Source organism: Heloderma suspectum, chromosome 1 (assembly GCF_057233095.1).
Source record: "Heloderma suspectum isolate Gila_16-S chromosome 1, 16-S_ref, whole genome shotgun sequence".
In the NCBI taxonomy this organism is placed as follows: Eukaryota; Metazoa; Chordata; class Lepidosauria; order Squamata; family Helodermatidae; genus Heloderma; species Heloderma suspectum.
The window spans coordinates 440,856,041-440,870,033 of NC_139458.1; the positions used below are offsets into that span (position 1 = coordinate 440,856,041).

The 13,993-nt window shown below is 53.6% G+C and overlaps 1 protein-coding gene across 5 annotated transcripts; it reads left to right on the forward strand.

Moving 5' to 3' along the window:
- The first annotated feature begins 1,287 nt into the window (after positions 1 to 1,287).
- On the forward strand, positions 1,288 to 9,411 carry ATRAID (all-trans retinoic acid induced differentiation factor). 5 transcript variants are annotated; one of them, XM_084836826.1, is made up of 6 exons: positions 1,288 to 1,624; positions 4,463 to 4,534; positions 6,316 to 6,387; positions 6,688 to 6,809; positions 7,799 to 7,899; positions 8,320 to 9,411. In XM_084836826.1, exons 1-6 carry the CDS (start codon positions 1,323 to 1,325, stop codon positions 8,422 to 8,424), a joined length of 774 nt encoding a protein of 257 aa, XP_084692952.1. In that variant the 5' UTR covers positions 1,288 to 1,322; the 3' UTR covers positions 8,425 to 9,411. The 5 variants fall into 5 exon arrangements, 4 of the variants coding, with proteins under 4 accessions (XP_084692952.1, XP_084693032.1, XP_084692856.1 ...); XM_084836906.1 differs by having other exon boundaries at positions 6,688 to 6,773; XR_014788144.1 differs by lacking the exon at positions 1,288 to 1,624 and adding an exon at positions 2,251 to 3,926 and having other exon boundaries at positions 8,320 to 9,403.
- Positions 9,412 to 13,993: the final 4,582 nt, after the last annotated feature.

Below are 13,993 nucleotides of genomic sequence, written 5' to 3' on the forward strand. Positions count from 1 at the left end.
GGCAGGTAGGATCCGGCCGGTGCGGATTCCCCTGGGTGGTGGAGGCGAGTCTTTCGTTCCGCCATGGACTCCGGGGGGCTGGATTCTTAGAGTCCGGCCTCATCGGAGTCCGCGGCGGAATTCCCCGGCCTCCCTAGTTGCACCCCCCGTTGTCTCCCCCTCAGCAAAGCTCAGGGTGACCACTGCGTTGCCTGTGCCGAAACCCTGACTGAGGGCGGGCCTAGCAACTCGGGTCCATCCACGAGCGACGGGATTTGATCTGCCACCACCCGCTCAAGCCCCTTGCCCAGGGAGGGGCTGTCCGCTGCTGGGCTGTTATCATTCAGGCCTGCTGGACCCAAGGATGTTTATTTCAGAGGTGGCCTCACCACTCTGACCAGCGGGGAAGAACTGATAGCCTTCCGAAACGAGCCAGTCATCCCCTCCCTGCTGGGTGTCACGAGCGAGCCACGGGGGCTCGGGCTGACTGAAACCAGCACCTCGTCTACATCCTTGGGGGCAGGCGTGCTCTGTGATACGATGGGGGTTTGGGGGATTTGCTCTGTAAAAATTGTATGAAAGCAAGAGGATCCCCGCCTCAGATCCATGTTATTGCACTGTGGCTGCGCCCATGAGTGGTGCATTTGTGATTTTCCTGGTTCAATCCATGGAGGCAGATGTGCTCTGTGATATGGTGGTGGTTTGGGGGGTCTCCCCGTTAAAAATCATGATAATCCCTTTTTGATTTCATGGATCCTTGTTTTACTTTCTTCCCTTCAAGGAGATGCTGCGTACTCCCTCGGCTGCACTGCCCGGGAGCAGGGTGGGCAACTTGTGGCCCTCCAGATGTTGCTGGACTGAAACTCCCGCACCATTGGCTATGCTGGCCAGGGCTGATGGGAGCTGCAGTCCAGCTGCAAGTGGAGGGGCACAAGTTGCCCACTCCTGCCCCAAAGGGTCAGGGCCGGAGCCGGGGGCGCGCCTAGATCCAGCCTTGGCACCGGACGCTCTTTGCTGCGGCGTGCCTTTCATCACCGGCTCCTGGGGAAAGGCGGCCCGGCCACGGGCACCCGTGCTCGGGTAACGGCCGCGGCTGCTTGCAGTACCGCGCTCTGCGCGGGGCGGCCTTTCAAGGCTGCCCGGAGGCGTCAGTCGCGCCGGGGAGCGCCACCGGGCCGAGCCTCGGCGCTCGGCTCCGCGGCCCGCCCAGCGGGCGGAGGGCGCGCCGTCCCCACGCCGCCGGGAGGCGGGCGCCGGAGCGCGCCCCGGAGGCCGGCCCGGCGCGGCCCCGGCCGCAGCGCGCCTCGAGGGCTCCGCGGGCGCGCGCGGCCACGTGACGCATCATGGCTGCGCCCAGCCGGCCCGGGGCTCTGCTGCCGCCGCCGCCGCCGCTGCTGCTGCTGCTGCTGCTGCTGCCGCTGCCGCCGCGCCTGGCCGCCGCCGGCGGAGCGCTGGAGCCGGGCGGGCGCCTTCGCACGCTGGCCGGCGCTCCCGCTCGGACCCCGCAGGCGTGCGGCGGCGGCTGCTGCGCGGGCCTCGTGCGGAACGGCTCGGCGGTGGCCGCCCTCTGCGGCTCGCGGGCGGGCGCGGCGCTGCGGGGCCGCTGCTGCCTGGACGGGGCGCCGGAGCGGGAGGCCGTCGTGGGGTGAGTCGGGCCGGGCCGGGCCTCGCCGCAGACGCGGCTTCAGCCGGCGGGCCCCTCTCGCGTCGGGGCCGCCGACGGTTCAGCTGCGCGGGGCCCGGCGAGCGGTTTCTCCGCCCGCGCCCCTGCGGGGAGCGGCCGCGTCGGACTCCGTCTTGAGGCCTAAAGCCAGGAGCCCGGCGAGCCTTTCCGTAGAAACCGCCGAGGCCGCCCCTGCGCGGAGCGAGGTTGCTCGCCCGCCACCCAGGCCCCCGGCTCTCTCCCGGCCGCCCTTCCCGGCGGGGCGGGCGCGCGCGCGGGTCTTGGGCTCGGTAAGGCAGGCGGGAAAGCCTCCCGCTTCCCTGCCGCGGTAGAGATCTCGCTTAGCTCGTTTCGGCGACTGCTTTTTTGTAACAAGGGCCACCAAAGATATGCAAGTTTTAATTGCTGTAGAAACACCCGGAAAGCTTTTATAATAGCCAAAACTTGTTGAACTGAAATATTTGATCAAGGGGAAAAAAGTAAGTAAAGCCTGCTTACTGTGGCTTAAAGGTTCAACAAATTTTAAGGCTTTCCTTGGAAATTATTTTTTGTTAGAATATTTTCAGACCTGTGAAGACAGGACCATAGTATGCACTACGGGTGCAAGCCTACGCATGGTTAGACAGAAAAAGGTCTACACATGCTAAAGTAATAAAGGAGCATCCTAGAGTCATAAAGGAACTGGCAGAAGAACTCTCAGAACCGCTGTCTATTCTCTTTGAGAGATCATGGAGGACGGGGGAAGTGCCAGATGACTGGAGGAGGGCTAACGTTGTCCCTATCTTCAAAAAGGGCAAAAAGGAGGAACCTGGGAACTACAGACCAGTCAGTCTGACATCAAGCCCTGGGAAAATTCTGGAGCAGATGATAAAGCAATCCATCTGGAAGCACCTTGGCAACAATGCAGTGATTACTCGAAGCCAACATGGATTTGTCAAGAACAAGTCCTGCCAGATTAATCTGATCTCATTTTTGGATCAAGTCACCTCCCTTGTGGACCGTGGGAATGCTGTAGACATCATATACCTCGGCTTCAGCAAAGCTTTCCACAAAGTGCCCCAGGATCTCCTGATGAGCAAACTAGCTCAAAGTGGGCTAGAGGAAACAACGATCCGGTGGATCCACAGTTGGCTCCAGAATTGGACTCCAAGAGTGCTTCTCAATGGGACCTTCTCCAACTGGGGAGAGGTAACGAGTGGGGTACCGCAGGGCTCAGTCCTGGGCCCAGGGCTCTTCAACATTTTTATGAATGACTTGGAGGAGGAGGTGCAGGGAATGCTGATCAGATTTGCAAATGATACAAAACTGGGCAGGATAGCTACTACTTTGGAAGACAGAAACCAAATTCAAAGTGATCTGGATAGACTGGAGCGCTGGGCAGAAAACAACAGAATGACATTTAATAGGGACAAATGCCAAGTTCTGCACCTAGGAAAAAGAAACCAAATGCACAGTTACAAGATGGGGGATACGTGGCTCAACAGCACTACAAGCGAGAAGGATCTTGGAATTGTTGTCGATCAGAAGCTGAATATGAGCCAACAATGTGATATGGCTGCAAAAAAGGCAAATGCTATTTTGGGCTGCATTCATAGAAGCATAGCTTCCAAATCCTGGGAAGTACTAGTTCCCCTCTACTCAGCACTGGTTAGGCCTCATCTGGAGTACTGTGTCCAGTTCTGGGCACCACACTTTAAGAAGGATGCAGACAAACTGGAGAGGGTTCAGAGGAGGGCAACAAAGATAATCAGGGGACTGGAAACAAAGCCCTATGAGGAGAGACTGAAAGAACTGGGCATGTTTAGCCTTGAGAAGAGAGGGGAGAGGTGATAGCGCTCTTCAAGTCCTTGAAAGGTTGTCCCAGAGAGGAAGGCCAGGATCTCTTCTTGATCATCCCAGAGTGCTGGACACGGAATAATGGGCTCAAGTTGCAGGAAGCCAGAACATCAGGAAAAACGTCCTGACTGTTAGAGCAATACGACAGTGGAACCAATTGCCCAGGGAGGTGGGGGGCTCTCCCACACTGGAGGCGTTCAAGACGAGGCTGGACAGCCATCTGTCAGGGATGCTCCGACTTGGATTCCTGCATTGTGGCAGGGTTGGACTGATGGCCTTGTAGGCCCCTTCCAGCCCTACTATTCTATGATTCTGTGCGTAGGATTATGTTCCTACTTGACCTTATTTTGGTGCAGTGATGACCCTGCAAGCTATTCACATGCTAACATTAGCATTCCTGAAGAGAGAGATGTGCTTCCGAGGGACCGTCATCTGAGCAATGTCAGTGGTAATGTATCTAGCCAGTTGCACAATTTGATTTTGTATTGAGTGAAATGAATTAGTGCCATGGCAAGTTATGAAGCATTGTGGTTCTTAAAGTGGAAATCTTTCAGTAGAAAATCGTCGTATGAAAAATCTTCCACTCCTACATCACTGTTTGGATTCTGGTGAAGCATGAAGTTGGGGGACTTGCCATGAAAAACTCTTTGGGCGCATTGCCCTTTAGGCTGGCTGAATAAATGCTGCACTCAGGAGGCAGCTGTCAGGTGGCCCTAAGAGGTCGGTGGGGCGGCCTGTAGTTGCAGGCTGGCCACTGTACCTTTTCCTGTGACCCAACACAAGTGTGAAAGTCTGTAGGTGTGCTTTGGGGTGAGCCCTACCTAGCTGCCATGAGAAACGTATCAGTCACCTCCAACATAAAAATAATGTCCCCCAAACTTGTCGAGAAGAAGAGCTGGAGAAGGCCAGTGTAAGATGGACAGCGGCTTGGAAGCATTTGTCAACTGCAGGCTGATGTAGCTGCTCCTCCCTCTTTGTCTCTAGGTTGGATCTGGGGAACTGTTCGCTGCACAGGCTCTGTTCCGGCTTCCAAGAGGCCAGCACGGCTTTCGTAATGTGAGTCCAACGTACTCCTCTGCTGTTGGGCTGGATCGCTCCTCCAGTGGGGCACAGAACTCCAGGGTGCAGTTTGGTGGCTAGAGTCCTCCTGGGGTCCTTTGTTCAGGCTGGGGGCTGAGCGAGGACTGGAAGAGAGCAGCTTGTGAGTTCTTGCTTCAAGGCCACCGCCCTTCCCTGCCAGAGGGGCTGCGGTAGCAGAGTTCTGCGCCTTTGAACTCTGGCCTTTGCATTCAGTCATTGTGGGAAGGGCTCAGGCGTAATGCGCTGCTGTGCTCGGCCATGTCATTCTGGTTTGTGTGCAGCCTAGAGATGTACAATTTCCAGAAATTTTGAGGCCATGGGAAATAATTGTTTTTTGGGAGGGGGCAGGATGGAAATTTTGGAAGAATTAAATATATTTTTACCCCTTTCTACAGATCTAAAGCCCTTTGTTACTTTAGGAACATAAATTTTATTTATAACTTAATTTTCTCATAAAATTATCATTACAATTAAAAGTAAACTCAGTTAATACATTTGTAATTATTGTCTGAATGAACTACACTATTAAATTTAGTACACCAAACATGATACTTTTATGAGCAAACCAAATTATTCATAATACATTTTAGAACGTCAGCAAGTAGTCCCTGAAACATCTGAATCATCCTAAAAGCCAGAAGAAGCAGGAAGAGCTGGAGGCAGAGGTAGACTGGTGTACAGCATCTTTTCCTGAGGAATTGGTTCGGGTGGAATTTAGGAAAATCTCGACTGAAGGAAAAACTATTGAGTGCTTATTTAGCTGGGGAAGACTCTCTTACTTATTCGGAATGGAAACCAAGCATATTTAAGTTAAGAACCTTTAAGTGATCTCACCTATTATTTGACATGTGACATTTTATTCCCTTTTTTAAATAATCCCCCTTAATAAACATACTAATTTTTCTTCATTTTGAAAGGTTGTCTTTACTGGTGGTGTCAGTCCCATGCCTACTGAATTTCTTTTAGGTATAGATTATTTTGGTTGCAGCAGTTAAAGTTTTTATAGTTGAGGCAGCATTTCCTAGTGGTGAGGTCTGGGTACTTTATGGAACTCCCTGCCACAGTTTTAAATAAACTCAAGCCGGGGACATCAGTCTTATGCCCCCTAGATAGTGCCTGGGGGACATAAGATTCTTTGGTTTCCTGGCTGCAAGGCCAGAGACAGGGCTCTGATCACATCAGATCAATAATTTTAATGAGGAATGGAAGAAATAACTATACTGGGAATTTTACAGAGAGGGTTTAAAAAAAATTCCTCATGGCTTCAAACTTTCAGAATTTTATTCATCTTTAGTCTTCCTATTACATTGCTTTTAGAAATCATTTTGGGGGAGTAAAAGGCTAGGTAGCCATATATTAACACCTTGTCTTAAACATTTCTTTCATCATTCTAAAAGAAAATATTTCGTAAGTTGAATTGTTCAGTGTTTCCCATTTTAGGGGAAAACAAAAATGGTCTTGGGGTGGTGGGAGGACCCCATTTTTTCCTGAGCCTTCACATCTGTAGTGCAGCCCTGCGTGTGTGATTATAGACTTTGCCCCATTGTGGGTATCAGGAGGGTGCTTGAAGACTGAATTCAGTCATCAAGCTGATGAACTTGCCTTTAGGTTTGGATAGTCCAGCCACAGCAAGTGGTGACTTCCAGGTGATGTACCATGCCAAGAATTGTTTACCGCTCTTGGGAGGGGGAGCAGGGCTCAGGGCCTGAGTGTGTGTGTTTTTCTTCCTCCTCCTCCTCCTCCTCCTCTCAATGCAGCGATCTTACTGGCAATCCACTGGAGCATCTCCCTGAGGATACCTTCCGGGGATTCACCCTGCTGCAGACCCTGTGAGTGGCATGAAGATGGGTGAGATGTGGTGATTGCTGCTCCTACAAATCCTTGATTAGGATCCTGCTGAAGTCACCAGTGTAGCAGGGGACGGCAGGCCCTGCAAGCGTGGGGCAGAGATGCTTGCTTTGGGCTGGAGGCTGGTGCTGCTGCCTGGCGTGAGTGGGAAGCATCCGAAGCTCCGCCTGCTCCCTCGCAACCGGGCAGGTGTCTGGGGTGCGGCTTCCTGGCCCTGCTCTGGCGGGGGGCGGGGGGACCAGTCTTCGCCGCAGCCTCTGATAGAATTTCCGTTGCCCCAGACTCTTGCCACGGAAGCTGGACTGTCCTGGAGGCAGCGAAGGGTGGGATGACATCGCCATCCGAGGGAGCAGCCGGATCTGCCAAGGCCAGAGGACCCCCTGCAATGGCTCGGGGGGGTTTGGTATGGAGGTGGTGGGCAGGGGCTGGCAAGCTGGGACACCGGTGGGGTAGCCAGACACAGGGGGCAAGCAGGGATGTTTCCTTGGGGTGGTGAACCCCTGGGGGGGCTGTCCAGGTTCTCTGCACGTTCTCCTGCAATCCCGTGGTGCACAGCAAGGGGCAAAGCCTGAGCTCCCCTGCAAGGAATGCTCTGTGGGTGGGGAGTGGATGAAGACCGTGCCATGCCCCTTCGAGCGCTGCTGGCCTCAGCCATCCTGGGGGAAGGGGCCCTTGCTGAGCAGGGCTCCCCGTCCTGTTCCTCAGGCCCCCAAATCTCTTTCTTTACGACCAGCGTCAAGTTGCTCCCAGCGTTCACTGTGAATCATGTCAGAGAGGGAGACGGCTGTGCCAGGCTGCCATGGGCAGTGGGCTCCTTTGTGCCGTTGCGGCAGCAGCGGGCTGCGGAGCTGGAGCAATCCACCCGGATGTTCCTCTGCACGAGGCCGGTGCTTCTGCACAGTCCCCATTCAGGAAGTCGCCCTGCAGGAACGCAGGTCTCATGCAGGAGATCTCCCCCTTGCCTTTGGCCCTGAGTGTGGTGGGCTGGCCTTGCTTGTCCCGAGAGGGCGGAGCATCTCCTTTGGCCATGCTGAGCACCTCTGCTCAGCAGGAAGGTGGGCCAGCTGGATGTTTCTGGGGAAGGAGCAGCCTTTCAGCAGAAGTGTGGTGAGGGGCCCTTGCTGGTGCGGGGGCAGGAGGGAGGAAGCCTTGCGTCTCAGACCGGAGGAGGAGGAGCTTGACCTGGTGGGGAAGGGTCCAGAGGGCTGCGTGGGGCAAGAGAGGGGCTCTGGCGGAGGCTGTTGCAGGCTGAAGGAGAAGGGCGAGTGGAGTGGGGCAGTCGCAGCTGGGACGCCTTTGAGGCGAGGGCAGCAGCTGTGGGTCGGCGCTGAGCGGCCGCAGAGGGAGCCCGGGGAGCGCGCATCCCTCACCCTCCTCCGTCCTCTTCTGCAGGCCGGCTGTGCCCAGAGGATGCGCGTTGTGCTCCCGATGGGCCCGGCTTGCTCCGGTGCCTCTGCGAAAGCCCGTTCCGTGGGTACAAGTGCTTGCGCCAGGTGAGCTGGCCCTGGGGGCTGGGGGGGGGTACGGGGGGGGCTCTGGCTCCTGAGCCCGGAGGGGAGAGGAGCAGAGTGGCCCTTTCTCTGCCCAAAGAAGCCCAGGCCGTGGGGGCAGGGGGCTTGGCAGACTGCAGTGCCCTTGCTCGGATCCCACTGTGGGAAGCCTGCCTCTGGGCGCGGGCTGCCGCCAGCCCCCTGGCTCTGTTGGTGGAGGGGCCGGTTCTTCCGTCCAGGTGCACCCTGCCGCTCGTGGCAGCCTGACAGGCCCCTCTGCAGACATGGGGCAGCTCCCCACAACTGCCCACGCAGGGCGAGGCACTGGGGGCTCCGCTGGGGCCTTCCCTTGAGGCTGTGCAGAGGGATCTTCGGGGGCTGAGCTGGGGAGGGTCCATCTCCTCACCCCTCTCTGCCTTCCAGGGCACCTTCCCCTCCCTGCTCTTCTTTGGGACTCTGGGAGTGGCCACCACCACCCTCTCCATCCTGCTCTGGGCCACGCAGCGGCGCACGGCCGAGGGCTCCTAGCAGCCCCTCCTTCCTCCTGGCCACCCACGCTGCGCAGAGGACCAGGTGCTGGCTCTCCTCCTGTCTGTGGCTCCAGCTGTGGCTGCCACCCCTTCCTCTCCCAGGTCTATGGCCTCCAACGGGCCTCTGAGCCCCATGCTGTCCTGAGAGCAGCTGCACTTGGACTGGGACATTCCGGGGCCATCGCACAGTTTCCATGCTTGCCAGGGGAGCTCCAGCACCTATTTTACATGCATGTATTTTCCTCTGCACCCCCTACTCCACCAGAGCACAGTAAGAAGGAGGTGCGCTTGGCTCACAGCCCAGCCATAAGGGTGCAGGAGATCAGTTCCTTGCTTCGCTGTTGGACGTAACCCTTTGGACTGTGTGTGAAGTTTGTAATGCAGCAACCACCGTTGAGCTGGCCTGTGTTCAGGTGTGAAGAGGCATAATCCCTGCAGGAGCACCTGAATCCCAGGCCTTGATCCAAGTAGCTCTGAGCTGCAGCTGGAAGCAGCTGTCCAGAGGGCCCTGGGAACTGCTGTCCATCTGTGGGGGAAGAGCCATGGTCAGCAGCGCTGTGCTCACGATCCCTGCCCCTCCATTTCCAGCTGAGGCCTTGCTTGCTGCGGGGGCGCTCGCAAGGGGCTGCACTGGAGACCCATAAGACACCCCCCCCCCCCGTCTTACCTCTCTGCAGCAACAGCCTCCTGTGGAGAGTCAGGAAGCTCTCTGGATTCGATTTCATTCCATTATGTTGAAAACATTTCATTGCAAATCTTTGAATGTACAAAAGAACAGGAAGGAGCTGACACATCATAGTTCCCAGCAATGAAATTACTGCTACAGAACAACTAAAAAGCAGTAATAAAAGTATACTTAGATTACCAGTGAGAATCAAACCAAATGATTGTTTTTCAGATTTGTGCAGAAAGGACAGGTGGGTGTACATCTGTTTTCTCATACGTTCATAAAAGAAATAAAAGGGTGCCAAATCATGTAAAATGCAGCTGGGCTTGTTTGTTCTTTTAGAAGCCTAAGTTGGCAAGTTAGTTTCTCAGCGGTGGCTGTGTGCCAGCACTTTTGATACCAAACTCCAACTGAAAGGACAGTGTTATTTTCACCGTGTCTTGTGAAGGCTCATCTTGATGCGACCAGTAGGAACAAAACGAGGCCATTGTGCTGCGTTGCATTACGCTCTCCCTCAAAAATGCCCGACATGGCTCCTTTGGGTTCTTGGGGACTCTGTTGCGCAGCAATGGCTGACATTTCTTTCAAGACCTGGATTATATCCTGATGCACCAAAGGCAGAGGACCGGCTGACTCTTCCAGAGGCCTGAGTGGTGCTTCCACGGCCCGTGGCTCCAGGGCTCACTCTCATGAACAGCTGGGACCCAGCCCCACACGGCCTTTGCACCTCTCTGCCCCTTCTTCCTCTGCCTGGAACTCTCTCCCAGAAAACCTGCAGGGTGCCCCCCCTCCGAACCCCCCCTCCAAATCCATGGAGCTTTTGGGGGACTTGCTTAGCTTTTGCTGGGGGGGTGCCAACGCAAAGCCTGTGGAAGTGCCTCTGCACCTACCTGTGTGCCAGTCTGTTGACCTGATTGGTGCCCCGCCTTTCAAAGGTGGAAAGGGCGGTCAAGGCGCCAGGCCACGCGCCCCCCTCAGCCAATCTCTAAACCGAGGAGCCCGTCTTCCTCGTGCTCAGGCTGGGCTCCGCGTGCTGATGGCGCATGGGAAAGCACAGCTTGTCGGCTTCTCTGTTCTCCTGCAGTTGGGGGCTTTCTGGGCCCTTCCGGAGGCCTTCCGTGGCACAGGGGATTCTATCCTGGCTGTTGCCCGGGCTCTTTGCTGCCCCCTTCAGTTTCCAAGGAGCCTCGGAGGGTGCTGGGAAGAATCGTGGGCCATGGGGAGAGGTGGGCATTCCCTGTTGAGTCTAGAGGTGGGCTCTCACAGAAGCAGGAGCCGAGAGGGCCAAAGGCAGGGAGTGTCCTGACGGGGAGTGGGGCCGGGGATGGCCTGACGCCACCTTGGGGGTGGGGATGCGCTAGCTTTAGGAGGGAGCTCTGGGGGTCCCTCAGCTTCCGTTTACAGAATGCAGGAGTCCTTGTCCTCCACTTCTCCGGGCTGCTGTCAGGTAACGTCTTGCTACCTGCCTCACACCGCCATTCAAGAGGTGAGGTAAGTGGCTACGAAGGAGAGCGCCTTTTCAGTGGTAGCACCCCGGTTGTGGAACCCCTCCCCAGAGAGGCTCGCCTGGTGGCTGCACTGAAGTCTTCAGTGCCGTGTGAAGAGCCTGTTATTTTCTCAAGTTTTTTAGTCCTTCGGTTTTATTTTTAAATGTTACTCTGTTTTTAGATCTTTATACTGCTGTTGGCTTTTGTTGTTGTTGTTCAGTCGTTAAGTCGTGTCCGACTCTTCGTGACCCTATGGACCATAGCACGCCAGGCCTTCCTGTCCTGCGCTCTCTCCCGGAGTGTGCTCAAGTCCATATTCATTGCATCGGTGATGCTAACTAGCCATCTCATCCTCCGCCGTCCCCTTCTCCTTTTGCCTTCAGTCTTTCCCAGCATCAGGGTCTTTTCCAGGGAGTTTTCTCTTTGCATTAGGTGGCCAAAATATTTGAGCTTCAGCTTCAGTATCTGTCCTTCCAATGAGCACTCAGGGTTGATTTCCTTTAAGATGGACTGATTTGACCTCCTTGCAGTCCAGGGGACTCGTAAGAGTCTTCTCCAGCACCACAGCTCGAAAGCATCAATTCTTCGGCGCTCAGCCTTCCTTTTAGTCCAGCTCTCACAGCCATACATTACTAGTGGGAAAACCATAGCTTTGATTAGACGGACCTTTGTCGGCAAGGTGATATCTCTGCTTCTTACTATGCTGTCTAGGTTTGCCATAGCTTTCCTCCCAAGGAGCAAGCGTCTTTTAATTTCATGGCTACAGTCACCGTCTGCGGTGATCTTGGAGCCCAAGAAAATAACATCTGTCACTGCTTCCATTTCGTCCCCTTCTATATGCCAGGAAGTGATGGGGCCAGATGCCATGATCTTCGTTTTTTTAATGTTGAGTTTCAGACCAGCTTTTGCACTCTCCTCTTTCACCCTCAACAAGAGGCTCTTGAGATCCTCTTCGCTTTCTGCCATTAGGGTGGTATCGTCTGCATATCGGAGGTTGTAGATAATTCTCCTGGCAATCTTAATTCCGACCTGTGATTCATCCAACCCGGCGTTGATCATGATGTACTCTGCATATAAGTTAAATAAGCAGGGCGACAATATGCAGCCTTGTCGTACTCCTTTCCCAATTTTGAACCAATCGGCTGTTCCATGTCTGCTTCTTACTGTTGCTTCTTGACCCTTGTACAGGTTTCTCAGGAGACAGGTAAGGTGGTCTGGTACTCACATCTCTTTAAGAATTTGCCACAGTTTGTTGTGTTCCACACAATCAAAGGCTTTAGCGTAGTCAATGAAGCAGAAATAGACGTTCTTCTGGAATTCTCTTGCTTTCTCCATGATCCAGCGAATGTTGGCGATTTGATCTCTAGTTCCTCTGCCTCTTCGAAACCCCGCTTGTACTTCTGGTAGTTCTCAGTTCACATACTGCTGAAGCCTAGCTTGTAGGACTTTGAGCATCACCTTGCTGGCATGTGAAATGAGCGCAATTGTGCAGAAGTTTGAACACTCTTTGGCATTGCCCTTCTTTGGAATTGGAATGTAAACTGACCTTTTCCAGTCATAGAATAGAATCAGAATCATAGAATAGTAGGGTTGGAAGGGGCCTACAAGGCCATCGAGTCCAACCCCCTGCTCAATGCAGGAATCCAAGTCCAAGTTCCTCAGGCACTCTATCACATCTAATCCCTGAAATCTATTCCTCACCTCCACTGTATATTCATCAGGGATATGATTTAGGTCATACCTGAATGGTTTAGTGGTTTTCCCGACGTTCTTCAATTTCAGCCGAAATTTTGCAAGAAGCAGCTCATGATCTGAGCCACAGTCAGCTCCAGGTCTTGTTTTGACTGACTGTATAGAGCTTCTCCATCTTTGGCTGCAAGGGACATAATCAATCTGATTTCGATATTGACCATCTGGTGATGTCCATGTGTAGAGTCGCCTCTTGTGCTGTTGGAAAAGAGTGTTTGCTATGATCAGCGTGTTCTCCTGGCAAAACTCTATTAGCCTTTGTCCTGCTTCATTTTGTACACCAAGGCCATGCCTGCCTGTTAGCCCGGTGATTTCTTGACTTCCTACTTTAGCATTCCAATCCCCTATGATGAAGAGGACATCTTTTTTGGTGTTAGCTCTAGAAGGTGTTGTAGGTCTTCATAGAACCGATCAACCTCAGCTTCTTCAGCATTAGTGGTTGGGGCATAGACTTGAATTACTGTGATGTTGAATGGTTTGCCTTGGATTCGTCCTGAGATCATTCTATCATTTTTGAGATTGTACCCCAGTACTGCTTTTCCCACCCTTTTGTTGACTATGAGTGCTACTCCATTTCTTCTAAGGGATTCTTGCCCACAGTAGTAGATATGATGGTCACCTGAAGTAAATTCGCCCATGCTTGTCCATTTTAGTTCGCTGATTCCCAAGATGTCAATTTTCAATCTTGCCATTTCATGTTTGACCACCTCCAGCTTGCCTTGATTCATTGATCTGACATTCCAGGTTCCGAAACAATATTGTTCTTTACAGCATCAGAGTTTCTTTTCACCACCAGACACATCCACAGCTGAGTGTCCTTTCGGCTTTGGCCCAGCCGCTTCACTCTTTCTGGCGCTACTTGGAAATTCCCTCTGCTCTTCCCCAGTAGCATATTGGACACCTTCCGACCTGAGGGGCTCATCTTCCGGCGTCATATCTTTTAGCCATGCAATACGTTCCATGGGGTTTTCTTGGCAAGAATACTGGAGTGGGTTGCCATTTCCTGCTCCAGTGGACCACATTTTGTCAGAACTCTCCGCCATGACCTGTCCATCTTGGGTGGCCCTGCACGGCATAGCTTATGGCTTCACTGAGTTACGCAAGCCCCTTCGCCACAAGAAGGCAGTGATCCACGAAGGAGCTTTTGGCTTTTACTTTGGTTTTATTGTTTTAAAATTTTTAATATTTTATGTTCTGTTGGATCTCATTTTTTTTTTTAGTTCTAATTTTTGTGAATTGCCCAGAGAACTTTGGCTATAGGGGAGTATAGAAATGTAGTAAATAAATACATTTTGCAGAAAACTCCAAATGCTCCATGGTGGGGTGACCCAGGCAGGCTGGTTTTGTTTTGCATACATCTAGTGACTCTGGATGCAAATGGCATCTGCTACGCCATTTGCAGCCAGAAAGCCCTTAGTTTTGCTAAATGCAGCCGTTTACAGCTGCATTTAGCTGAATCTAATTGCTTTCCGGCCGCAAATGGTGTAGCAGATGCGATTTGCGTCCGGAGTCACTCAGCTGCAGCAGCGGTAAGGCAATGGTGGCTGTATTGCTGGCGCTACAGAGCCGGCCAGCAAGGAGGATCTGGCTCCGCGTGGGTCCGGAGGGTGGCAGAGGTAGGTGGGGCCGTTCTGCCACAGACTCTGGAGGTCAGATTCAAACGA

What these genes read in the sequence shown, in the direction of transcription:
- ATRAID (XM_084836730.1), top strand. Translation starts at nt 1,323, where the DNA reads ATGGCTGCGCCCAGCCGGCCCGGGGCTCTGCTGCCGCCGCCGCCGCCG. An exon ending in GCCAGCACGGCTTTCGTAAT is followed by an intron (nt 4,535 to 6,315) that starts GTGAGTCCAACG and finishes CTCTCAATGCAG; the next exon opens with CGATCTTACTGGCAATCCAC. An exon ending in GGTACAAGTGCTTGCGCCAG is followed by an intron (nt 7,900 to 8,319) that starts GTGAGCTGGCCC and finishes TCTGCCTTCCAG; the next exon opens with GGCACCTTCCCCTCCCTGCT.